At 41.5% G+C, this 27,630-nt stretch overlaps 1 protein-coding gene across 4 annotated transcripts in view; it reads right to left on the minus strand.

Annotated features, from left to right (window-relative positions):
* LOC112252252 (neurotrophic tyrosine kinase, receptor, type 3a) overlaps window positions 1–27,630 on the minus strand; it is a 293,700-nt gene that overhangs the window by 27,480 nt on the left and 238,590 nt on the right. For all 4 annotated transcript variants that reach the window (XM_024423331.2, XM_042323085.1, XM_024423330.2 and 1 more), the window contains exon 12: window positions 16,225–16,413. In XM_024423331.2, coding sequence (XP_024279099.1) covers window positions 16,225–16,413 — 189 coding nt within the window. The remainder of the gene's footprint in view (window positions 1–16,224; window positions 16,414–27,630) is intronic.

The raw sequence follows: 27,630 nt of genomic DNA on the forward strand, positions 1-27,630 counted from the left end.
CTGTTTTGGAATACTGACTGTCCAAACAGCAATCATTTGCTGACACGGCTACGCTAGTTGTCATAGTAATGATGGGTATGTGTGCTGTGGTGTAGGCTGATTTGTGGTGGAAATTGTGCTTCCTATCAGGCAGAAGTTATGTAGCAATCAAGCGAAGGTGACAACAATGCCTACCATGGATGTTTCCCAGTAGCTTTGAATGATCAAAATCATAGGGTAAGAACACCTTTAAAGCCTCAAAGGAGAAGATGATCCAACTTTCTGGTCCTTTTTGGTTTGCCACAGAATTCAACTAGCTAGCTGTTTAGCTTTCTAGCACATTTCCTAGCGTTATAAACAATTAACAAGCTAGTTAGCTACCACATGTTCTTGTCAAACTGTCAACAGAGTAGCTAGCAAGCAACAAGCTATGACAAATAAGTCTAAAAACCACTGACTGCAAAGTCGCATGGCCAGGAATCAGATTTGTATCTTATTTCAAACCCCATACAAAGGTGGTTTGAAATGTGGCTTGAAATATCCGGTTCATGTGCTTTTTGGCTGTTCAGACTGCAGGAAAAATAACAGATTCGAATCGGATATGCAAAGAAATATTGATTTGAGTCATTTGAAACTGCCAATGTGAACAAGGCTTAAAAGTTTCTATAATGCCCTGCTCAACATACTTCGATTACATGTACAAACAGAAGTACAGCATTTCATTCAGTCCAATGGCACTTGACAATCTGAAACAGCGCCTCTTCAACCTCAGGTGGCTGAAGAAGGCTGAAGAAATTTGGTTTGGTCCCTAAGACCCTCAAAAACTTTTACAGATGCACAATTGAGAGCATCCTGTCGGGCTGTATCGCAGGCTCATACTGTAACTGCACCGCCCTCAACCGCAAGGCTCTCCAGAGGGTGGTGCGGTCTGCCCAACGCATCACCGGGGGCACACTGCCCGCCCTCCATGACACATGCAGCACCCGATGTCACAGGAAGGCCAAAAAGATCATCAAGGACATCAACCACCCGAACCACGGCCTGTTCACCCCACTACCATCCAGAAAGAGAGGTTAGTAAAGGTGCATCAAAGCTGGGACCGAGAGACTGAAAAACAGCTTATATCTCAAGGCCATCAGACTGTTAAATAGCCTTCCCTAGCCGGCTACCACCCATTTACTCAACTCTGCACCTTAGGGGCTGCTGCCTAATATATATAGACATGGAATCACTGGCCACTTTAATAATGGAACACTAGTCACTTTAATCATTTTTACATACTGCTTTACTAATTTCATATCTATATACTGTATTCCATTCTACTGTATTTTAGTCGATGCTACTCCGATATTGCTCGTCCTAATATTTATATATTTCTTAATTTCATTCTTTTACTTTAAGATTTGTGTGTAATGTTGAAACTTATTAGATACCACTGCACTATTGGAGCTAGGAACACAAGCATTTCACTACACCCACAATAACATCTGCTAAGTATGTGACCAATAAACTGTGATTTGATTTGTACTACTCCTAGCAAGTCCTTTCCTACTCTCTCTAAAAACCTATGGGTGTCTCACACACAGTACCTTGTCTTCTATTCTTCACAATGTTGTTTCTATGATACCTGTCCTAACAGTTCTCTCACACAACTTAGTTTTTGCCTCCTCATAATATTTATTGAAACAAAGACATACACAACAACATTCCATGAGAAAATCAGATGCATTTGAGGATTCATGAATGTATCTATGCCGTTAGGCATACTTAAAAAATGAAGAGATGTTGATCTATTTAGATAATTCACAGGAAGAGAAACTGTTTTAAATAAACCACTGCCTGCTGAGCTGACTCCTGTTGAATAAGTGTTAGAAGTGTCTGTCTCCCCTCAGTGGCTAGACCATATCAAGTTCATATACAGTACACAACATGTGCAAAACAAGTGTCCTGAAGATATTAGTAATATGGGGTGGGGGAGTGTGTGCTGCTTGCCAGCTAGCTTAATGGCTAATGGCTCTGTGTACTGGTGTAATGAAAACAGTGTGGGAATGTGGAGAGAGGGCACAGCCTGCATGTGTTCAGTGTTGGGGGCAGGTGGTGCCCCAAAATGACTGTTCGAGGGGATCCCGGAAAGTACCGGCCTGTCTGTTAGTCTGTAAACACCCTTGCAGCATTCTCAGACTTTTGTACCTCACAGACAGAAGACACTGTTCTACAGAGCAGAGCACCTTCTGCTCTCACGACTCACCCTTCTCTTCCTCTTATACCTCCCCCTCACGCCTAGCACTCTCCTCTCATGCCTCCCACACGCATCATTCCCCGCTCCTCTCACAAACAAATAAACAAAATGCAAATGAGGGCCATGGCCATAAAAGGCTCCAATCTCTGAATCTCTCCATGCGAGTCATCCACAGGGCTCTCACCTGAATCCCAGTGTCACCTTACGTGGTTGCCTTGCCTCATCTTTATTTGATTATTTTTCTCTTATGCAGACGAGCAGAATGAATCTCTATCAGCACATTTCCTCCACAGGCTCTGCCAGACACTGGCTGATACATAATGTAGAGCGCGCTCTCTCGCTCTTCAGAGCAGCACAGTTCTCCAGGTGCTTTGGCTGAGGGGATGTTGAAGAACACTATAGCAAACAGAGGGATGCAGAGCATGAAGTAGGAAAACCATCAAAACACTACAAAAATAAAGCACTCAACAACAGGTCAGAGGAGTGCACTGCGGTTGCTATAGATTTTGTAACCGTACATCTATGGATTGCAAACATACAGGACATTTACACTAGGATTTGTTCCTGTTGCTTTGTTCCAAACACAATAGGCATATGTACAATATCCTCAAACATAGCACAAATTAATTCAACCTTCTAACGCTTCTACACCCAACCTTATGGTGAGCGAAGGGCCTTGCCACCATAAAGTGAAACTAGATGCAGAGAAGAGATAGACAGGTTATTCACGTATGGAAACATCTATCATATTCTTATGTTGGTGTTGACAGAAGGAGAGATCAAGGAGAGACAGACACATAGAGAGAGGATATCATACTCGGGTGATTCTGGGAAAGTGTGTTGTGTCAGAAAGTCCTGAAGGGAAACAAAAGGCAGGGCAATTCATGACTGCCGTTGAAACCTGGATGCTGCACAGCACTGTCAGTAAACATGACAATCACATGAATAAGGAATGAGCTTTAAAGTGCGAGCAGTGGTGTGTGAAAAAGAAGTCTCATTGTGTCTGGAGAGGCTTGCGAGAAAGGAAGCAGCAGGCTTCACTTCAGGGCTTTACAACCATCCAAGGTTGGTTGGAGGATTGTACTGTAGCGCGGTGTACGTATAAAGAGGGCCGAGCATAAGGAGCAGCTGGAGTCAGTGCCAACCCTCTCAGCAAGGCTCCTCCCAAAACAAAACAGGACATAAGGAAGCCAAAAGAGCACAGTGAGAGATTCAGACTGGGTTCAAATGTGTTCTGTGTAGCAGGAGGAATGACTAATACAGGTACTCAAACTCTTTCATACTCTGACTTGAATTTACTTTGGAGTGAACCAGCAGCACTCAGGGTCAGAGGTTGGAACCGGTTCAGGGAACAGAACCAAGAACCGGAAATAACTACGTTTTTAGAGGAACAGAAGCATAACTGAGAACGAAAGTGATATATACTGTTCAGGAACAGAACCGTTATTTTAAAAACATGGGAACCGGTTAATAGTCCCCACAAACAAATGCAACAAAGCTCCTACGCAAAGCCAACTTTCTGAAGTTCATAGACATTCACAGTTCCTTCAGAGAATCCGCCCCTCTGTAGATATAATTTTATGGGCCTTATTTGCAATAATGCATGTGATAACAACAAGATGCCCAGCGCTTCATGTCCAGCATTGTCCTCACCTGCAAAATTTCAGTCGCATGTCGTACCCTACACTTCACTTGTCTGTCCAATGCACGTAAATAGCTTGCCCGCTCTTGAGCAAGCTGCTCTATCCATTGGTGAAATAATTTAATGTCGAGCTAAATGTAAAAAAATATATAGATTTCAGAGTTTTAAAAAGGAACAGAAAGGAACAATATAAACCTTAACTTTTTTGGTTCTAACCGGTTCAGAACTTTATTTTGCTGGTCAGAACAGTGGAATGGAACGAAAAAATAATGGTTCTGTTCAGTACAAAATGATTGGAAAATAATTTTGGTTCCAACCCCTGCTTAGGTGAAATTGGATGACCTCAAGTGTAGATGTTGGGGAGATAAATCGGAGTTAAATTGCGCGAGTCAAAATGTTTTGGGGCTGAAAAGCCATCATCAATTTTTTATGCTAGAGACTCTGCACACAGTCTGTGTCGCAGAGACGTTAAACATAGTCTGTGTGAGGGTACAAACCACACATATCATCTTCTTGTACAAAAGCTATGATTTGACTTCAACAAATCCTTCCTTGGGATGAAAGAATGGCCAACTACCCATCACATATTGGAACTACTTTAAGTATAGGAAAGCATAGATTTCTTTAATGGAAAACTAGTTTGGTTAATGTGACATATACTGAATATATTCCACTCCAAAACATGCTTCTTTCATCTGTTATGTGTCAATATAGAGCCTGTACTCTGTAAGTATGTGAAGCATTTTCTTTTTCATTTAGATTTTATTGGCAAATGAAAATGTTGAAACACTCCCCCGACTGACTCTAACCAGTATTCCACTGTTATTGAGACACTGTCAAGGTCATATTAACTTTCTGACTCCAGTACTGCAGCAGAAGTTGCATCCATGGATGGATACAGTAGCATAGCAGGAGGTGGAGCGCAGAGCAAGGATAGCGTCTGCAGTGTGATGACCGTTCCGCCACTGAGTTGCAATTAGAATGCTTTTAATGAGTTGGGAGACTCAAATTTGCATACATATAGCTACGTTAAGTATTTACTTCAAGGAAGAAATTAGAGGAAGAAAAAATTAAGCAATGGATTTAGCAAGTAATACATACCCAACAAGTGATGAGATTGTTAGCCTGTTGATCATATTACTGTATGTTCAGTAATGTATGAAAGTGGCATCAACTGTAAAGTATACTACATATATGACTACTCTCCTTTTATAATAATAAGTGTCCTACAAAAATGTTCCTTTTCTTAAGAGGCCAGCTGTTAACTAGAAGATAACCCTCAACTCATATGTTCATCCTTAAATGGAGATAAAAATAGCCATGATTTCTCGGACGATGGGGCTCATTGGATGTTGTTTTGCACCTAAATCCAACTGATGAATACATTAATGGATGAGGGGAGAGGCCACGATACCTGGCTATGGGTCATGGAGCAGGGTTACAGCCAATCTCTGATATTGATTGCATCTGGAAAAAACTCATATTTTGCTCATGATCTCTGTGTAGGGGACAGCCATCAGTCAACTGTTGCCATGGAAAGAGAAGATGGGGGGAGGTGTCTGTTCTGTAGTGGTTGAGCAGGGGCTAACATTTAGTATCTGGTTCTGAATACTGTTCTTTTCACCTTGCAACAGAAAATTACCTGTCTAAAGAAAAGGAGATTGAGTGATTGATTAAGTGATTGGGTGAGTGAGTGAGTGAATGTTGCTCTATCTTTCTCACATAGTAATGGTATTTTGTTTTACCTCTTGGTAACCTTTGCCATTGCTACCATTCCCAGTAGACAGCCAAGTCTTTGACTTTGAGGTGATTTGAAATACTTCTGGCCTGAAGCTCTTCAAGTGATTACCTGCATAAATACATTTAGACAACAGCTCTACACTAGCCATATCTGCATTTCATCACTGAACATATTACATCTGCTCATTATGAAAGACTATAAAAAATAAAACTGTTTCATTAAAACACCAGGCAGAGTGCTAAAACAAAGAGGTTGTCTGAAGAGGTAGAAGTCGAAGCCAGATCTGGATGGGCCTTGCCAGGGGACATGTCCTCTGTCTTTTTGTCACTAAAAAGGATTCATTTCCCACAGATTTTCTACCTGCAGGTGATGGGAAGGAATCCAGCTGACCACAAGTTGTGCTGCTCCTATCAGCCCTCTCTCTCTCTGCAGTTATGCTGACTGTCCTGCAGCTCAGTAAATAGCTGGTAGCAGAGAGGGGGAGCATTCTAACAGAGGGTACAGGCTCTGACCACAGAGACACTCATGATGAATATTTCAAGCGAATTTACATTTAATCAAATTAGTTCCTTGATGAATTAAGTGAATGTGTCATGTCCTGACCATAGAAAGCCTTTATTTTCTATGGTGGTGTAGGTCAGGGCGTGACTGGGGGGTGTTCTAGTTTATTATTTCTATGTGTAGTCTAGTTTTTGTATTTCTATGTTGGCCTGGTATGGTTCCCAATCAGAGCCAGCTGTCTATCGTTGTCTCTGACTGGGGATCATATTTAGGTAGCCTTTTCCCACCTGTTGTTTGTGGGATCTTGTTTTGTATTGTTGCTTTTGAGCCCTACAAGGCTGTATGTTTGTTTGTTTGTTTCTCTTTATTGTTTTTATTGCTGGTTCACATTCAAATAAATTATGATGAACCCAAATCACGTTGCGCCTTGGTCTACCCATTTCGACAAGTGTTACAGAATGCCAATCTAACTGCAGTTTCTGAGCTTGTGTAACGGTCGTCGTAGGTGGAAGAAGAGGAGGACCAATGCGTAGCGTGGTAAGTGTCCATGTTAGATTTATTCGATAACTGAACACTGGAAAAAAAAACACGACAACACGAACAGTCCTGAACGGTGAAGCAAAACACAGAACAGAAAATAATCACCCACAACTCAAGGGTGAAAACAGGCTACCTAAGTATGGTTCTCAATCAGGGACAGCGATTGACAGCTGCCTCTGATTGAGAACCATACCAGGCCAAACACAGAAATCCCAAATCATAGAAAAAAGAACAGACTGCCCACCCCAACTTACGCCCTGACCATACTAAAACAAAGACAAAACAAAGGAACTAAGGTCAGAACGTGACAGCTTGTTGATGCATCATTTATCATGTATCTCTTCAAGTAAAATATTTGTGCATTTCAGTAAAAATATTTCCTATTCTTACTGTATGTAGGTAAATGTACACTGAACAAAAATATAAATGCAACAATTTAGAAGATTTTACTGAGTTACAGTTCATATAAGGAAACCAGTTAATTTAAATGAATAAATACATACAATAATAATTAATTCCCAGTGATTTCACATCACTGAGAGTGAATTATTATTTTATGTATTTATATATCAGAAAACCAATCAATATCTGGTGTGACCACCATTTGCTTCGTCCAGTCCTCTTCAATGGGTGTGCAAAGTTGCTAGATATTGGCGGGAAACTGGAACATGCTGTCGTACAGCTCGATCCAGAGCATCCCAAACGCTCAATGGGTGACATGCCTTGTGAGTATGCAGGCCATGGAAGAACTGGGATATTTTCAGCTTCCAGGAATTGTGCAAAGGTCCTTGCGACATGGGCACTACATTATCATGCTGAAACATGCAGTGATGGTGGAGGGAGAATGTTATACTTCCGGCGCCGACAGAGATGGCCGCCTCGCTTCGCGTTCCTAGGAAACTATGCAGTTTTTTGTTTTTTTACGTGTTATTTCTTACACTAGTACCCCAGGTCATCTTAGGTTTCATTACATACAGCCGAGAAGAACTACTGAATATAAGATCAGCGTCAACTCACCATCAGTACGACAAAGAATATGTTTTTCGCGATGCGGATCCTGTGTTCTGCCTTACAACCAGTGTAACGGAGTGGATCACATGCAGCGACCAAAAAAAAAACGACTCAGAAAAAGAGGGAAACGAAGCGGTCTTCTGGTCAGACTCCGGAGACGGGCACATCGTGCACCACTCCCTAGCATTCTTCTTGCCAATGTCCAGTCTCTTGACAACAAGGTTGATGAAATCCGAGCAAGGGTAGCATTCCAGAGGGACATCAGAGACTGTAACGTTCTCTGCTTCACGGAAACATGGCTAACTGGAGAGACGCAATCCGAAGCGGTGCAGCCAGCGGGTTTCTCCACGCATCGCGCCGACAGAAACAAACATCTTTCTGGTAAGAAGACGGGGGGGGGCGTATGCCTTATGGCCAACGTGACATGGTGTGATGAAAGAAACATACAGGAACTCAAATCCTTCTGTTCACCTGATTTAGAATTCCTCACAATCAAATGTAGACCGCATTATCTACCAAGAGAATTCTCTTCGATTATAATCACAGCCGTATATATCCCCCCAAGCAGACACATCGATGGCTCTGAACGAACTTTATTTAACTCTCTGCAAACTGGAAACGATTTATCCGGAGGCTGCATTCATTGTAGCTGGGGATTTTAACAAGGCTAATCTGAAAACAAGACTCCCTAAATTTTATCAGCATATCGATTGCGCAACCAGGGGTGGAAAGACCCTGGATCATTGTTACTCTAACTTCCGCGACGCATATAAGGCCCTGCCCCGCCCCCCTTTCGGAAAAGCTGACCACGACTCCATTTTGTTGATCCCTGCCTACAGACAGAAACTAAAACAAGAAGCTCCCACGCTGAGGTCTGTCCAACGCTGGTCCGACCAAGCTGACTCCACACTCCAAGACTGCTTCCATCACGTGGACTGGGAGATGTTTCGTAATGCGTCAGACAACAACATTGACGAATACGCTGATACGGTGTGCGAGTTCATTAGAACGTGCGTTGAAGATGTCGTTCCCATAGCAACGATTAAAACATTCCCTAACCAGAAACCGTGGATTGATGGCAGCATTCGTGTGAAACTGAAGGCACGAACCACTGCTTTTAATCAGGGCAAGGTGTCTGGTAACATGACTGAATACAAACAGTGCAGCTATTCCCTCCGCAAGGCTATCAAACAAGCTAAGCGCCAGTACAGAGACAAAGTAGAATCTCAATTCAACGGCTCAGACACAAGAGGCATGTGGCAGGGTCTATAGTCAATCACGGACTACAGGAAGAAACCCAGCCCAGTCACGGACCAGGATGTCTTGCTCCCAGGCAGACTAAATAACTTTTTTGCCCGCTTTGAGGACAATACAGTGCCACTGACACGGCCTGCAACGGAAACATGCGGTCTCTCCTTCACTGCAGCCGAAGTGAGTAAGACATTTAAAAGTGTTAACCCTCGCAAGGCTGCAGGCCCAGACGGCATCCCCAGCCGCGCCCTCAGAGCATGCGCAGACCAGCTGGCCGGTGTGTTTACGGACATATTCAATCAATCCCTATACCAGTCTGCTGTTCCCACATGCTTCAAGAGGGCCACCATTGTTCCTGTTCCCAAGAAAGCTAAGGTAACTGAGCTAAACGACTACCGCCCCGTAGCACTCACATCCGTCATCATGAAGTGCTTTGAGAGACTAGTCAAGGACCATATCACCTCCACCCTACCTGACACCCTTGACCCACTCCAATTTGCTTACCGCCCAAATAGGTCCACAGACGATGCAATCTCAACCACACTGCACAGAACCCTAACCCATCTGGACAAGAGGAATACCTATGTGAGAATGCTGTTCATCGACTACAGCTCGGCATTCAACACCATAGTAACCTCCAAGCTCGTCATCAAGCTCGAGACCCTGGGTCTCGACCCTGCCCTGTGCAACTGGGTACTGGACTTCCTGACGGGCCACCCCCAGGTGGTGAGGGTAGGCAACAACATCTCCTCCCCGCTGATCCTCAACACTGGGGCCCCACAAGGGTGCGTTCTGAGCCCTCTCCTGTACTCCCTGTTCACCCACGACTGCGTGGCCATGCACGCCTCCAACTCAATCATCAAGTTTGCGGACGACACAACAGTGGTAGGCTTGATTACCAACAACGACGAGACGGCCTACAGGGAGGAGGTGAGGGCCCTCGGAGTGTGGTGTCAGGAAAATAACCTCACACTCAACGTCAACAAAACTAAGGAGATGATTGTGGACTTCAGGAAACAGCAGAGGGAACACCCCCATCCACATCGATGGAACAGTAGTGGAGAGGGTAGCAAGTTTTAAGTTCCTCGGCATACACATCACAGACAAACTGAATTGGTCCACTCACACAGACAGCATCGTGAGGAAGGCGCAGCAGCGCCTCTTCAACCTCAGGAGGCTGAAGAAATTCGGCTTGTCACCAAAAGCACTCACAAACTTCTACAGATGCACAATCGAGAGCATCCTGGCGGGCTGTATCACCGCCTGGTATGGCAACTGCACCGCCCTCAACCGTAAGGCTCTCCAGAGGGTAGTGAGGTCTGCACAACGCATCACCGGGGGCAAACTACCTGCCCTCCAGGACACCTACACCACCCGATGCTACAGGAAGGCCATAAAGATCATCAAGGACATCAACCACCCGAGCCACTGCCTGTTCACCCCGCTGTCATCCAGAAGGCGAGGTCAGTACAGGTGCATCAAATCTGGGACCGAGAGACTGAAAAACAGCTTCTATCTCAAGGCCATCAGACTGTTAAACAGCCACCACTAACATTGAGTGGCTACTGCCAACACACTGTCAATGACACTGACTCTACTCCAGCCACTTTAATCATGGGAATTGATGGGAAATGATGTAAATATATCACTAGCCACTTTAAACAATGCTACCTTATATAATGTTACTTACCCTACATTGTTCATCTCATATGCATACGTTGATACTGTACTCTATATCATCGACTGCATCCTTATGTAATACATGTATCACTAGCCACTTTAACTATGCCACTTGGTTTACATACTTATCTCATATGTATATACTGTACTCGATATCATCTACTGTATCTTGCCTATGCTGCTCTGTACCATCACTCATTCATATATCCTTATGTACATATTCTTTATCCCCTTACACTGTGTATAAGACGGTAGTTTTTTTGGAATTGTTAGTTAGATTACTTGCTCGTTATTACTGCATTGTCGGAACTAGAAGCACAAGCATTTCGCTACACTCGCATTAACATCTGCTAACCATGTGTATGTGACAAATAAAATTTGATTTGATTTGATTTTGATTTGATTTGATTTGATTTGAGGATGAATGGCACAACAGCTGGCCTCAGGATCTCTTCACAGTATCTCTGCGCATTAAAATAGGCATCGATAAAATGCTATTGTGTTCATTGTCGGTCAGTTATGCCTGCCCATCACAACGTTGTTGTCCACACAACGCTCACCCACACGACACCATACATGCTGTCTGCAATATGCCCAGTACAGTTGAAACCGGGATTCATCCGTGAAGAGCAAACTTTTCTAGTGTGCCAGTGGCCATTGAAGGCATTTGCTCACTGAAGTTGGTTATAATTCCAAACTGCGGTCAGGTCAAGACCCTGGTGAGGATGATGAGCACGCAGATGAGCTTCCCTTAGACAGTTTCTGACAGTTTATGCAGACATTCTCTGGTTTCATCAGATGTCCGGGTGGCTGGTCTCAGACGATGTCCGGGTGGCTGGTCTCAGACGAACCCGCAAGTGAAGAAGCCGACTGTGGAGGGCTGGTCGTGGTTACACGTCGTCTGCTGTAGTGAGGCCGGTTGGACTTACTACCAAATTCTCTAAAACAAAGTTGGAGACGTCTTATGGGAGAGAATTGAACATTACATTCTCTGGTGGACATTCCTGCCATCAACATGCCAATTGCAGTCTCCCTAAAAACGTCTGTGACATCTGTGGCATTGTGTTGTGTGATAAAACTGCACATTTTAGAGTTGCATTTTATTGTCCCCTGCACAAGGTGCAACTGTATAATGACCATGCTATTTAATTAGCTTCTTAATATGCCACACCTGTCAGGAGGATATGTTGGCAAAGGAGAAATGCTCACTAACAGGGTTGTACTATGAACACATTTTGCACAACATTTGAGAGAAATAAGCTTTTTGTGTGTATTGAACATTTCAGGGATCTTATATTTCAGCTCATGAAACATGGGACCAACACTTTACATGTTGCGTTTATATTTTTATTCAGTATATATTTCCATTCAAACCCATCTGCATCTAGTATTAAATATAAACCAGAGAAATATCTGGTAAAGCTGACAGATGAATTATCAACGAAAGCCACAGGTACGTGCGTGACACTAGATGAAGCCATTGGATTTACTGTTGCAGTAATAGAAATATCAGTGATTATAACCACACAAGGTGATTTCCATGATGGACCTGATTCTTCATCAGCCACGGCATTAGACTGGCTGAGGGGAACAACACTGTGATTTATGCTCAGACAGAGAAAATAACGACAGCACCCTCGGGGCCATGAATTTCTACTGGATCTCGCTCTTGCTGTAAATACGTATTAAAATGCCCTGGAGTGAGCTGGGTAAGGTTTGCTGTCGTCTCTGCTAAGAGAAAAGTTAGCATCTTGTTGGTGACATCTTTTGTCTACAGAGAGCTCAAGTGAGTCTTACCTTAATTATATTAGCATAAATCCATTATCACAAACAGACAAAGGGTTATGACTTATCAGAAACCGAAAGGACACATATTTCCAATATGATAGTCCTGTACTATAACTGTTTGAAGAACATTTATACCTACTTGCACTAAAAGAGGATGATATTCGATGATTGCTTAAAAATATTATTAAGACATCAAGCATTAAAAAAAATGTAATTTCACAGTGAATTTCACTACGCTGTGTAAATTCTCATTGCTTTCTACTCTTCTGATATCTTGGAGGAAAGAAACCCACATTGTTCAGTGTTGTTTGAAGGAAAGTCAACGAGGATGAAGTAGGTCTCGGTTTTTCCTCTCTGCTCATTGATTGGTTGAATATATCTCATTGCCTACTTAAAGTCCATGAGGTCAGCTTTATCCGAGCAGTGTTTCTCTGAGTGTCTGTCTGTTTTGGGTATTTCATTTTGAACAGTCAATGCCTCATTTAGTATATAGCACAAAGTGTCATAAAGGGCATTTTTTTACTTCATTTTCATCCCCATTTGATTTGAATCCTAGAGTACTATAGAATGAATGATTAATATACTAAATGTTTCTGATATTTTGTTGTACAAAGCCATCACATGCAGAGACACCCAGTAGACACACAGATGAACAGTCACACACAGATGAACAGTCACACACACACACACACACACACACACACACACACACACACACACACACACACACACACACACAAGAACCTGATGGATTGGCTTAAAAGATTCATGCAATGTATAATGTATAACTCCTGCAATGTATTTTTCAGGACTAAATGTGATTTCCTTTTCTCTCATTGGGTCTCCCTTTTGAACCCAACGAGCCCCGGGAGTCTGGACTATATTGAAGGTGTGTGTGCGTGCAGGGGCAGGTGTGTGAGCTGTGGGACCACTAATTTAGTCAAACATAGCCCTGCTGGTTTTGATGAGAACCGTGGCTGCAGGAGAGTGCCAGTAACCCATCTTAAATTCACATCACGTACTGTAGCATGTCCTCCATCTGACATGACAAATCCTGCTGCTTTACACGCCATTCATGATGAGTTTCTCTCTCCACAGCCACCAGGCACTTCTTGATTGTGTATCAGATGGAAAAGCGGATATTGGCTTTGCTTGCCTCTGTGTGCCTCTATCATTTTTCATCCATTTATCTTTTTTCTCAAAGATTCACGGAAATGTGAACAATTAGTGTCTCGAGAGGATGCAGACCTTTCCAACATTTAGTATTGATCCAATTACAGTTATGATCTCCACTGAGAGTACAAAACATTAGGAACACCTGGTCTTTCCATGACATTGACTGACCAACTGAATCCAGGTGAAAGCTATTATCTCTTATTGATGGCACCTGTTAAATCCACTTCAATCAGTGTAGATGAATGGGGGAGAAAGGTTAAAGAATTTTTTTAAAGCCTTAAGACAATTGAGACATTGATTGTGAATGTGTACCATTCAGAGGGGAAAGGGCAAAACAAAAGATTGAATTGCATTTGAAAGGGGTGTCAAGAACTGCAACACTGCTGGGTTTTTCATGTTCAACAGTTTCCCGTGTGTATCAAGAATGGTCCACCACCCAAAGGACATCCAGCCAACTTGACAGAACTGTGGGAGCATTGGAGTCAACATTGGCCAGCATCCCTGTGGAATGCTTTCGACACCTTGTAGAGTCCATGTCTCGACAAATTGAGGCTGTTCTGAGGGCAAAAGGGGGTGCAACTCAATATTAGGAAGGTACTACAGAATGTTTGTACACTTAGAGTACATTTTCCATGCCAGGTCAGATAAACGTAGCATGCTGCTACAGAGTAATATCACATTCTGTAGCCTAACAGCAAAGGAATGTGTGGTAATAGTAAGATACAGTGCCCGCCATAATTATTGGGACAGTGAAGCATTTCTTCTTCTTTTGGCTCTATACTCCAAAAGTTTGGATTTGAAATCAAACAATGACTATGGGGTTAAAGTACAGACTGCCAGCTTTCATTTGAGGGTATCTTAATCCATATCGGGTGAACCGTTTAGAAATTACATCGCTTTCTGTACATAGTGCCCCCATTTTAGGGAAGCACATGTATTGGGACAAATTCACTTATATATGTATTAAAGTAGTAAAAAGTTAAGTATTTGGTCACATATTCATAGCACACAACAACTGCATCAAGCTTGTGATTTTCTGTTTGTTTTGGTTGTGTTTCAGATTATTTTGTGCAGAATAGAAATGAGTGGTAAATAATGTATTGTGTCATTTTGGAGTCCCTTTTTATTGTAAATAAGAATATAATATTTTTCTAAACACTTCTACATTAATGTGGATGCTACCATGATTAAGAAAAAATGTTTGACTGTCCCAATAGTTATGGAGGGTAATGTATATAAAATGCTGTACATGACCAAAGAGACCTGTTAAATGGCTCATGCATAACATAGGACTGAAAGCACCTGCAGAAAAATTAAGCCCTCAGCTACAAATTCCCTACAAAACTCACTCTTTTTCAGATAGACACATACAGTAATTCCAATCAGTCTATATGGGGAGACACTCAACCAAATCTGTGTAAAATAAAATAAAAAGCTGTAGCAGAGATCAAAGCCTTTAATCAATACACAACTTTTGGAACGATAAAAAGAAAACCAATTCATTAGGAAAAAAGAGAACTGCGAATAGAATTGCAAGAGGGGGGAAAGTCAATGTGAAAGACTGCACAGCATTAGTTAACGTAATCAGCTGCTCTTCAGTCTTCTTCAAGGGATGTGAAAATGGGGACATTACTGGGGGTTCAACTTCAAAAGAAATCCAATAGGAGCAACATTTGTGAGCAAACAAAACGTATTTAGAGTTAAATGGTGATAAGGAGTTGCTTGGATACACACAACATGGACAATGAGTGAATATAGCAGCCGTTATAGTCTGCGTTCAGATGTAGGTTTCTGGAACCCATGAGAGGATGATTCATGAGACACCATCTTCAGAGGCAGATATAAATCAAGACGATTTTATAAAGAAGAATTCCTATTCAAGAGAGCCAGTGGAAATGGTTACACTGCCAATGCAGTGTGTAGAGGTAGAAAATAAAGGACATAAATACTGTACATCTTTGGAAAGACAGTGAATCAAAATCAAAACAAATTTTATTGGTCACATACACATATTTAGCAGTTGTTATTGCGGGTGTAGCGAAATGCTTGTGAGTTACCACTGCTCTGGTATCCAAAAGCTCTTTTCAGCTGCATGTAATAACACAAAAAAATGTCTGGGATAATAATGTAAGAAATGACACACAAAAAAAACGAAATAATGCAAAGTTGCTTAGGAGCTAAAGGCAGAGCTGCCATATCTGTCCGCACCATCTTCATAACCAATTCTGAATCATGGTTCTGAAGTGGATCATATATAGAGCAACATGGCACTACCTGCAGAGAGTAAACAATACCTTTAAATCCCAAAGAATGAAACATTCACACAGTCCCAGATTAGGAGGGATCAAGGCAACATGGAAAATTATATGAAACTCACAGGGCCTCATACATGATTTAAGTATGATTTTATCTATATCGTATTAATAAATGTATGTGAAAGATTTAATAAACAATGGTCACACCTACAGTGAAACATTGCGCTGCTTCTCTCTGATATAAAAAATAATAATTTAAAGACTTTTAAGGTAGGCCTAAATAATGTATTTCTGTTTGAAGGGGTACAGAGGGCATCTTGGGCATTTTGGGCCTTGGGCTGACACTAGCCCATGTTGATAGGAACATACAGAGGGATGATAAGAATGACTGTGAATGTCAACAGAGCTGATGTGTACTCACAGGTAGCAGGCTTATTACAGTTGTGTCCGTGTCTGAAGTATTGCGGGTTCTCAATGACAGGGATACGGGTCATCCCGATGACCACAGCATCTGGCCCAGCGTCAAGGGTACAGGGGGTGATGATGCCATGGTTGACATGGTGAAGAGGGCTAGCTGAGTCTTCCTCACCACTGATCACTGCTACTGGTCCTGAGAGATGGAGGGAGGGAGAAAAGAGAAGATTCCTTTACCTTATTATCCAATGTATATGAATGTCCAAAGTATTTTGTATTCTGAGAGAGAGAGAGAGAGAGAGAGAGAGAGAGAGAGAGAGAGAGAGAGAGAGGAAGATGAAGAAATAGAGAAGGAGAGAGAATCTGTCAGACAGCCATCAGGCAGAGGTCTGCCACCATACAAAGGATGGTGCATTTTAATCAAAATAGAATGCAGGAGGATAAATCCATGAGCTGGGCCATTCATAATTTATTAATATGTCTGAAAGCAATAAGCATGCAGACTAATTTGTCAGTATAAGAATTATCTCTGTACGGCTCAGCTCGGTTGCCCTCAGAACGCTTTAAGCAATCTAAACGAGCATTAACTGGCTTAGCCTAATTATGAACCCAACAGTCTTTGCTACAATGGCCCTGGGCAACCATTATTCGTAAAATTCAAATCCTCACCCAGCCCTCACATAAATCAATGTCCCATTCATCTCACAACTCTACCTCTCCCATCCCATGCTCGCTCTAACCGCTCTGTGCTCCTACTCTGACAGAGCCGTGAGAAAACGGAAACAGGCAATAAATGGTAGAGTACATTCTAAAGAATTGTTTGGGGAATGTCAAATATTTAACAGTGTGTTCCTACTAGGCTATGTACAGAGTGTGTCTGATCAGGGCAGAAAACAAGCTCTATTAAATGGATCCAATATAATAGCAGCTCAGTGTACACTCACTGCAAGCTGCCATGCACAACATCCTGGCTTGACAAGCGATCAGGGAAGACAGATAGGATTAATGGATTGGGCTGTTACAGTGACCGTACTACTGCAACATAGGCGGTCACGAGTCAAGATGGCAGTAAAATTCCACATGACCTTTTAGTCACAGTAATTAATCTTCCCCAAGCTATGATGCTGCTGATGGTCATTAGCAGCCTACCAAACTTGCGAACTGCCTGGTACTCAGCACTCTATTGTCCCTCTAATCACTCTGACATAAATGCAAACGTCATGTCACAACATTTCTATAGGCTATGCAATTGCGTGAGAAAACAGAGTGATGGCCTCTATTAAAAACCTCTTATGGCTTAGATCCCGCTAACGGGATCGATATGACAACAGCCAGTGAAAGTGCAGGGAGCCAAATTCAAAACAACAGAAATCTCGATTTAAAATTCCTATTTTACACCAATTTAAAGTTAACCTGTTGCTAATCCCACCACAGTGTCCGATTTCAAAAAGGCTTTATGACGAAAGCACACCAAACGATTATATAGTATTACATAATTGCATTTGTGGTCACTTTTGATAATGGTGTTTTCCTGCTAATATAACATTTGTGCTTAAAGCCTACTGCTGTGTGTGCATTGCTGTGCTTATAATGTGAAGAAATAGCCTAATAGGTTATCAACATTTTAAGCTAAACATTCTGATCTGTTGCGTCAGGCTCATTGCGTAAAACTGTCTTTTGATGCTAGTGGTTGTATTCATTTGGGATTGATCGCATCCCACAACTGTCCCAGACTATGTTTGAATATTTATTTCCCGCACAAAATAAAATAGCTCAACTTTTGTGCTATGGAGGATAGTAGATTGACATAGGCTGGTGCTTTTGGTGTTTGTTAGGCCTACTCATCTTGTCGGCTGATGAAAAGTAAATGTGGATAGTTCTTCCAATATCGTCAATAAGAGCCTCGGAATTGGATAAGGACGTGAGCAGTTGCGTTCCTGATGTATTCGTCTTCACTTGTAGCTTATGAGAAAAATCCAATCATGTGACAGAGAGCCACCTGAGTGAGAGGTGCTTCAGCACGAAGCCGGGAGAAGGGAATTATAATTATTATATTCAGCCCAAGGGCACTTTATTCTACTTTTATTTATTTATTTATTCTATTATATCCTTTCTATTTTGTTCAATTGTATTCTTCACACTATAAAATAATATAAAATATTGCCACGGAATTCTAAGCAAATCTTGTCTGCTAAATGGACCAGGGCCTAAAATAAGGACAACTCAGAGTATGGTATTCTGTTCATATGATGTTTCTTTAGATCTGTCTAAAATAAATAATGAATTTATTGTGATGATGTAGGCTATATTACATGGATATATTAGACTTTTTTAAATGTAGATGTTCAAAAGGTCTGCATTAGGTCTGTGTAGAAGCCAGGAGACGCTTAATGTGTTTATGTTAATTGAGTCATTTACCGTGAGACCGGCAGTTATTTGCTTGACAATCACTGGCTGACAAAATGGAATGACCGCCACAGCCCTATTCATGGCCCCTCCATATGAAAGGTCAAGCATTCTGACATGGGAGGCAGGTTCGACAGGCTTGGACTGACTTATCTTAGGCACACATTGCTTGTTTAAACCACCTTTCGCACAAAGTTCACATCCATGTTGACACATAGGACCCAACATAGCATTATGGTACAACAGCAATGCCATTGACACAGCATCAACAGCAGGGAGAAATCATTTAATTCCACCATAACCACTAGACTTGAGTCAATCTCACATGCAATGGTTAAATGTTTTAGAGGACGGGATGAGACAAAGAAGACATCTCTCTGCACTTCTAAAGGTAAAAAATGCAGTTGAGGTTTAATCTTAAAAAATGCATTATGCTGTGAGAATGGCTTTGAAGCACGATAGTACTTGAAAACAGTGGCAATATTTCGAGAATAAACTCTAAATGTAATTTAGAGAATAAAGTTGCAGTTATATTTCAAGATTAAAGTAGGAGTTTTGGTTAACTACATGTCTCCCTTGCTCCCTGATGCTGTGCTTGACACCGTTGAAATGCCTGCAGTTAGATGATCTGTTGAAATTATTCTATAGAATTGGCTTTAGTAACAAGAAAATCCTTTCTCTTTTAGCACATAATAACCATATTATTATAAGTAGGCCTATTTTCAGAAGGAGGAAACACATTTCATCCAAGTCCATGTGGATACATACATAGGTAGAGACAAGAGGGTTGTGTGTGTATGCAGGTGTGTGTGTGTGTGTGTGTGGGGGGGCTAATATACTTGTTCAAACAGGCATCACACACACACACACACACACACACACACACACACACACACACACACACACACACACACACACACACACACACACACACACACACACACACACACACAGTATGCCCAAAGCAAAGCCATTCTAACGGCCATGGTGCACTGTCTGACTGCGAAGATACATGGCATTGTCCCTGGCATGGTTCCCTTCGAATTCGCACAATGTTATCCTTAATATCCTGCATATGCCTACGCGTGCATAGTGTATTTTAGAAAGTAACAGCTAGGCCAGCAACATATACGTTGAAACGAAAGGTTAACTTACAAAAGTGTGTGTATAGGCATGGTGTTTTATTTGTCTACACTTCCAATGAAGTAGCCTCATAGGCCTATGCATATTATCTTATTAATGTACGTCACAAATTGCGTGGAGTAGGATTGCGTGTCCCTGTTGGGCTCAAAGGCTGCCTCCAAACCTCTGTCATGGACAATACAGTTGATGTCGGAAGTTTACATTTTCAACAGCTACACTAATTTCTTGTTAACAAACTATAGCTTTGGCAAGTCGGTTAGGACATCTACTTTGAGTATGACACAAGTCATTGTTCCAACAATTGTTTACAGACAGATTATTTCACTTATAAATCCATGTATCACAATTCCAGTGGATCAGAAGTTTACATACACTAAGTTGACTGCGCCTTTACACAGCTTGGAAAATTCCAGAAAATGATGTCATGGCTTTAGCAGCTTCTGCTAATTAACATAATTTGAGTCAATTGAAGGTGCACCTGTGGATGTATTTCAAGGCCTAACTTAAAACTCAGTGCCTCTTTGCTTGACATCATGGGAAAATCAAAAGAAATCAGCCAAAAAATGTGTAGACATCCACAAGTCTGGTTCATCCTTGGGAGCAATTTCCAAATGCCTGAAGGCACCACGTTCATCTGTACAAACATTAGTACGCAAGTATAAACATGATGGGACCACTCAGCCATCATACCTCTCAGGAAGGAGACGTGTTCTGTCTCCTAGAGATGAACATACTTTGGTGCGAATACAGCAAATCAATCCCAGAACAACAGCAAAGGACCTTGTGAAGATTCTGGAGGAAACAGGTACAAAAGTATCTATATCCACAGTAAAACAAGTCCAATATCGACATAACCTGAAAGGACGCTCAGCAAGGAAGAAGCCACTGCTCCAAAACCGCCATAAAAAAGCCAGACCACGGTTTGCAACTGCACATGGGTACAAAGATAGTACTTTTTGGAGAAATGTCCTCTGGTCCGATGAAACAAAAATAGAACTGTTTGGCCATAATGACTATAATGGCCATGTTTGGAGGAAAAAGGGGGATGCTTGCAAGATGAAGAACACCATCCCAACCGTGAAGCACGGGGGTGGCAATATCATGTTGTGGGGGGGCTTTGCTGCATGAGGGACTGGTGCACTTCACAAAATAGATGGCATCATGAGGATGTAAAATTATGTGGATATATTGAAGCAACATATCAAGACATCGTTCAGGAAGTTAAAGCTTGGCCGCAAATGGGTCTTCCAAATGGACAATGACCACAAGCATACTTCCAAAGTTGTGGCAAAATGGCTTAAGGACAACAAAGTCAATGTATTGGAGAGGCCATCACAAAGCCATGATCTCAATTCCATAGAAAATGTGTGGGCAGAACTGAAAAAGCGTGTGCGAGCAAGGAGGCCTACAAACCTGACTCAGTTACACCAGCTCACCCAACTTATTGTGGGAAGCTTGTGGAAGGCTACCCAAAACTTTTGACCCAAGTTAAACAATTTAAAGGCGATGCTACCAAATACTAATTGAGTGTATGTAAACTTTTGACCCACTGGGAATGTGATCAAAGAAATAAAAGCTGAAAAAAATCATTCTCTCTGCTATTATTCTGACATTTCACATTCTTAAAATAAAGTGGTGATCCTAACTGACCTAAGAAAGGTAATTTTTACTCAGATTAAATGTCAGGAATTGTGAAAAACTCAGTTTAAATGTAGTTGGCTAAGGTGTATGTAAACTTCCGACTTCAACCGTAGCCTTTAACAGAGATGATGCCCCTTATTTTTGGGATAACCTTCCTTCCTCCCATCCTTGAAGACATCACCGATAGCTGGGTAGTGAAAATTGTTATTATGCTAGGCTACCAACCTAGTCATGTCAGATCAGTGATTATTTCTTTATAGCCTGTATAACCTATCATCATTTATCTAATTGGCCTATATTTAGATCAATGATTATTTCAAGAAAATGATAATCCATCTATGAATATATCCAAACAGCATCCAGGAGTGGTCCTTGAGTTGCCTCTCCTCCTATAGACCCATGCGTAAAACCCCTGCTTCACTGTAAAGTCCTCCCGAAGCCTAGGCCTATAATATACTTTCACTTGCCAACTGTAATGTACAATCAGCTTACTGGTTAGGGTTCTCAATCTAGTGGGTCACTATAGGTTTATAATGGGCTGCAAAATAGTTGTTTGTGGTGAATTTAGAGAAGCAGCTTGACATGGGACACATGCACACACATAGCCCCCAGTCTCAAGAATCCCAAGGTCATTTGTTAAATTGGGTGTGCTCACGTAGCATACTAGCCTATAGTTGTTAGAAGGATAGTTACCATAAGGGGGAAATACTAATGTTAGTAAAGCACCATGGATAAGGTCATTAATAGTTTCCATTAGGCACAGATTTGTTTGCAACGTGTTCGCCTAGGCTACGTTGTAAAGAATCCAGAGGGCAGATTGACGGGGACTCAACCCAGTTCTCTTCACATTCAATGACAGTGCCATTCAAGTATTTTGTCTGTGCTCATAATGCACCATGACCGTTAGAAGAGTGTATGCCTATAGTCTAAAATTGATAAGTGTGAGTGATCAGTGATGCCTGTTTGAACGAGTGTATTAGATCATTAGATTGATGGCCATTTGTTTGTTTTGCCCCTACTTTTACCCACCCAAACACACACAGCTGCATACACACACTAGCCTACACACACAACTTGCCCGTCTCTACCTATGTATGTAACCACGGTTCCTCCTTCTGAAAATAATCTGTGGCTCAACCTTTTCCAGGTTCTAATACTTATAATAATATTGTCATTATGTGAGAGAAAGGATTTCCTTCTTACTAATGCCATTTCTAAAGTATAGTTTCACCGGGTCATCTAACTGCAGGAATTTTAACAGCGTTAATCTTGAAATATAACTGAGACATTATTCTCAAAATTTAAATTCTAGTTTATTCTCAAAATTTTATTTGGAGTTTATTCTAAAAATATTGCCACTTTATTCAAAATATCTTTTTTAATATATTGCCACTTTTTTAAAACACTATTGTGCAAAAAAATATAATCTAAATATCATCAATCGTTGCTGTTTATTACATTTTTCTCTTCACTTGACCCTAATACTCTTCCGTATACAGCATAGAGTGAAAACAACAACAAACTCTATTATTTACAGCTGCCAAAAGTTCTGCAGGAAAATAATAATATTGTCAGGAACAATTTTGGTTATCAACATGCACTGTAAGTGATATCCATATTCTTTCACAATGCAACATCCATCATGATTTGCTCTCAATTCAAGACACGGACACACAGACTATTTAATGAAGTCAATTTTCTCAGTAACTTCCACCATAACTTGCAACTGATCTAATCACTGACACACAATCAACAGACTGGGTGCCATCTATCTCAGATAACTGAATATCTTCCACAACAAGCCCTAATCCTGACAATACCCAGAAAGTCCCACAATAAAATCAGCATCATTAACGGATGAACCTGGATACTGCTGTATTAAATGAAACAGTGCTGAGGGTTTGAGAAGGATGTCATGCTATAAAAGTGTAAATCAGCTCAGGGGAGGCCTGTGGAGAAGGGTGTATCTCATCTCTCTGAGTTGTTTACTGAAGCAAAGCCCCTCTCTGCAGCTCAAACAAATGTGATTACTGTAGGAGCTGCCCATGGCGTCTGCGATGCAAAGCCTGTGGTAACACAGAGGCAACTCAGCTGAACTGCCACAGGATTGGTTCCTGTTTAATTGTATTCAAGTAGTGACTCAGGAAGCGGAATGAAACAGAGCAGCTAAAAATACAATATTTATTGGATGCCCAAGTTGAAACCTTGTATTTGCTTTTTATGACTCATTAAACAATCACACAATCAAACAAAGAGCTGTCAAATGAATCAACGTACAAAATAAATGATTCTACTGTAACCACCCTCACTTCCATTAACTCTTTCTATAGTGATAATGGTTCACACTGAGTGTACAAAACATTAAGAACACCTCCTATTCTTGAGAATCAGACCATTGTTGGCATCTGAAGCACTTTAAGGTCTAATGGGCGGGGCTACATTCTGCTGTACCAAAAATGAAGGAAAATGTCTTCGCACATTGTGTGAATCTCTTTTAGAACATGAAAATTCCAAAATGAACACACACTTATTATGGATTATGAATGTATTCTTATAGTGCACTGTAGCAAATCAGTTCAGTTCAGGACAGCTGTAAGCTGTGATGAACAATGTTTAAAACACATAATATGCACATTTCAAAACAGAATTGATCCATACATGATCCATACACGATTAATACATGATCCATTTTCAAGATATATAATGGAAATCTTTCATAAATACTTTTTACCTTTAGGATCTGTGGATATATATCAGGCGTCTCCAACCCTATTCCTGGAGAGTTACCCTCCAGTAGGTTTAAACTCCAACCTTTTTCCTGGAGAGCCACCCTCCTCTGAATCAGAGAGGTGCGGGGGGCTGCCAACTTCTTATGGCTGGGGGCAGAATTGAGTAGCTTGGATGAATAAGGTGCCCAGAGGTGCCCAGAGTAAACTGCCTGCTACTCAGTCCCAGTTGCAAATATATTAGTATATTAGTATATATATATATTATTAGTATATTTGGATAGAAAACACTCTGAAGTTTCTAAAACTGTTTGAATGATGTCTGTGAGTATAACAGAACTCATATGGCAGGCAAAAACCTCAGAAGAATTATGTTAGAATTAGAATTAGATTTATGTTAAAAACATCCTAAAGATTGATTCTATATATCGTTTGACATGATTCTATGGACTGTAACGGAACTTTTTGACATTTCGTCTGCTGCTAGTGAACGCGCTTCGTGACTTTGGATTTGTTTACAAAACACGCTAACAAAAGTAGCTATTTGGACGTAAATGATGGACATTATCGAACAAAACAAACAATTATTGTGGAACTGGGATTCCTGGGAGTGCATTCTGATGAAGATTATCAAACGTAAGGCAATATATATAATGCTATTTCTGACTAATGTTGACTACACAACATGGCAGGTATCTGTATGGCTGGTTTGGGCTCTGAGCGCCATACTCAGATTATTGCATGGTGTGCTTTTTACGTAAAGTTTTTAAAAAACCTGACACAGCGGTTGCATTAAGGAGAAGTTTATCTAAAGTGCCATGTATAATAGTTGTATCTTTTATCAATGTTAATTATGAGTATTTCTGTGAATTGATGTGGCTCTCTGCAAAATCATCAGATGTTTTGGAACTACTGAACATAACGCGCCAATGTATACTGAGATTTTTTTATGTAAATATGAACTTTATCGAACAAAACATATATGTATTATGTAACATGAAGTCCTACGAGTGTCATCTGATGAAGATCATCAAAGGTTAGTGATTAATTGTATCTCTATTTCTGATTTTTGTGACTCCTCTCTTTGGCTGGAAAAATGGCTGTGTTTTTCTGTGACTTGGCTCTGACCTAACATAATCGTTTGTAGTGCTTTCGCCGTAAAGCTTATTTGAAACCGGACACTGTGGTGGGATTAACAACAAGTTTATCTTTAGAATGGTGTGAAATACTTCTATATTTGAGGAATTTTAATTGTGGGATTTCTGTTGTTTTGAATTTGGCGCCCTGCACTTTCACTGGCTGTTGTCATATCGATCCCGTTAGTGGGATCTCAGCCCTAAGTTTTAACCGACATCCACGAACAGTGGGTTAACTGAGCCACCCTCCTGTAGGTTTTTACCTCCAACCCTGTTCCTGGAGAGCTACCCTCCTGTAGGTTTTAACTCAAACCCTGTTCCTGGAGAGCCACCCTCCTGTAGGTTTTAACTCCAAACCTGTTCCTGGAAAGATACCCTGCCGTAGGTTTTCGCTGCAACCCCAGTTGTAACTAACATGGTTCAGTTTAATCAACCAGCTAATAATTAGAATAAGGTGTGCTAGATTACTGTCACATGGAATGACGCTGGAGAGGCGAAGCAGGTACGTGGAGTAAAACATTCAATAAATAACGGACATGGAACGAGACAGGAACAACGTCAGCAAACAGGCTGAGGCCCGACGTGGGATGGGCGCCATCTGAGGCAAATGGGGCAAGGAAACCTCTCGAGCCAGCTAGGACGTGGAAGCCCGACGAGCTGGCTAGGCAACCCCGGTTTCATTGGTGCCAACCCAGAGCCGACACCACCATACCAACCGGAATGCCAGTACTCCCGATGCTTCGTGTGATGGCTTCTGCATTCTGTCACATGAATGACGCTGGAGAGACTTTGCAGGTACGGGGAGTAAAACATTTAATAAATAACGGACATGGAACGAGACAGGAACAGCGTCAGCAAACAGGTAACACAAAAAAAAGATAATCAATGCAGAAGCGGGGAACAGAGCAGGGAACTGACAAATATAGGGGAGGTAATAATAGGTGATGAGTGAGTCCAGATGAGTCCAATATCGCTGATGCGCGTGATGAGGGAAGGCAGGTGTGCGTAATGGATGATAGGAGTGCGTGATGCAGGGCTGCCTGGCACCCTCAAGCGCCAGGGGGAGGGAAGAGCGGGGACAGACGTGACATTTACAGTTGGAGTGGAAACCTACAGGATGGTAGCTCTCCAGGAACAGGGTTGGAGAGCCCTGCTATATGCAGTACTGTATGAGCTGTTGGCTGCTAGATGACCACTTCTGCTAATTAGGTCATTTAAAATGCCTTTTTCTTTCTTCCCTTAATTGGAAAGGTCATACCATAACTCCTGACAGAAGTATCAAAAGAATACAGGTAAACGCTATGAGGACTCTTACCAAGGTCAAGACTTCAATTCTATATTCCTTTCAACGTCATACTTTCAAAATCTTAGCTAGCAAGCTAGCAGTCGTCATCATCAATCAAGTCGACAATCTACTGGAAAATCCATTTCGATTCTTGTCATATGAAGAGAAATAATGAAGAGAAATTATCGATAAAATGTATCAGTGCTCATCGGCCATTGGAATATAAACATTACACAACAAGTTGGAAATCGCAAATTCCACAATGAGTGGTTTGGAAGGAATCAGTGGCTAACTGCAAGCATTGCAAAGCAATCACTTACCTGCTATTCAGTGGAGTGGGTGTGTGGACCCAAGTCTGGGTTCAAGCTTAAAAGGATAAACATTCAACATCGGCCATGCTGTCAATCCAGCATGACTCCTGCCATGCTCAAAACAACTGGAAACTCGGAACGGGGAAATCTCAGACAACTGGGAACTATGAAAAAATGAGCACCGACTGTGAAAATACGCTTTGAACGGTCATCCAACTCGGAATTTCAAGCCGGGAACTCGGGCCTCTTTCTAGTGGTCCGACCTGAAGATCACTGACGTCATCATGATTCAACCTTGTTTTTATGACAAAATTTGACCTGAAGGACCTCCGTGTCACCTTCCTGTTCAAGTGAGAACAGCACAACAAGGTGAGTCCAAAAATGTATTGTATGCTGCTGCATAAATGATGTAATATGCCAGGGAGATATGCATACTGTAGCTAAGAAAGTAATACTAAGTGCATGTTGTGTAGTAAGCTGTTAGTAGTCCATGTGCCTCACCCCTCATCATTTTGCAGACTGTTCTGACTTGGTGGTGCAAATGTAGCCTATAGCCTATTTAAGAGAACGTTCCTTTCTGAATTCTGTCGCTGAACACTTCAAAAGTGCCGAACAAATAGTTATATTGACTACGTCCGTCCTAGCTCGCTCATTAATGTCTTAATCGAAATTACGGATTGACTCTTATCTGCTCGTCGTCCCTTTATGCCATAGTTTGTACATATCAATTGTCAGTAGAAACCACATATGTTTAAGCAAGTCAGC

Source organism: Oncorhynchus tshawytscha, linkage group LG06 (genome assembly GCF_018296145.1).
Source record: "Oncorhynchus tshawytscha isolate Ot180627B linkage group LG06, Otsh_v2.0, whole genome shotgun sequence".
Taxonomy (NCBI): domain Eukaryota; kingdom Metazoa; phylum Chordata; class Actinopteri; order Salmoniformes; family Salmonidae; genus Oncorhynchus; species Oncorhynchus tshawytscha.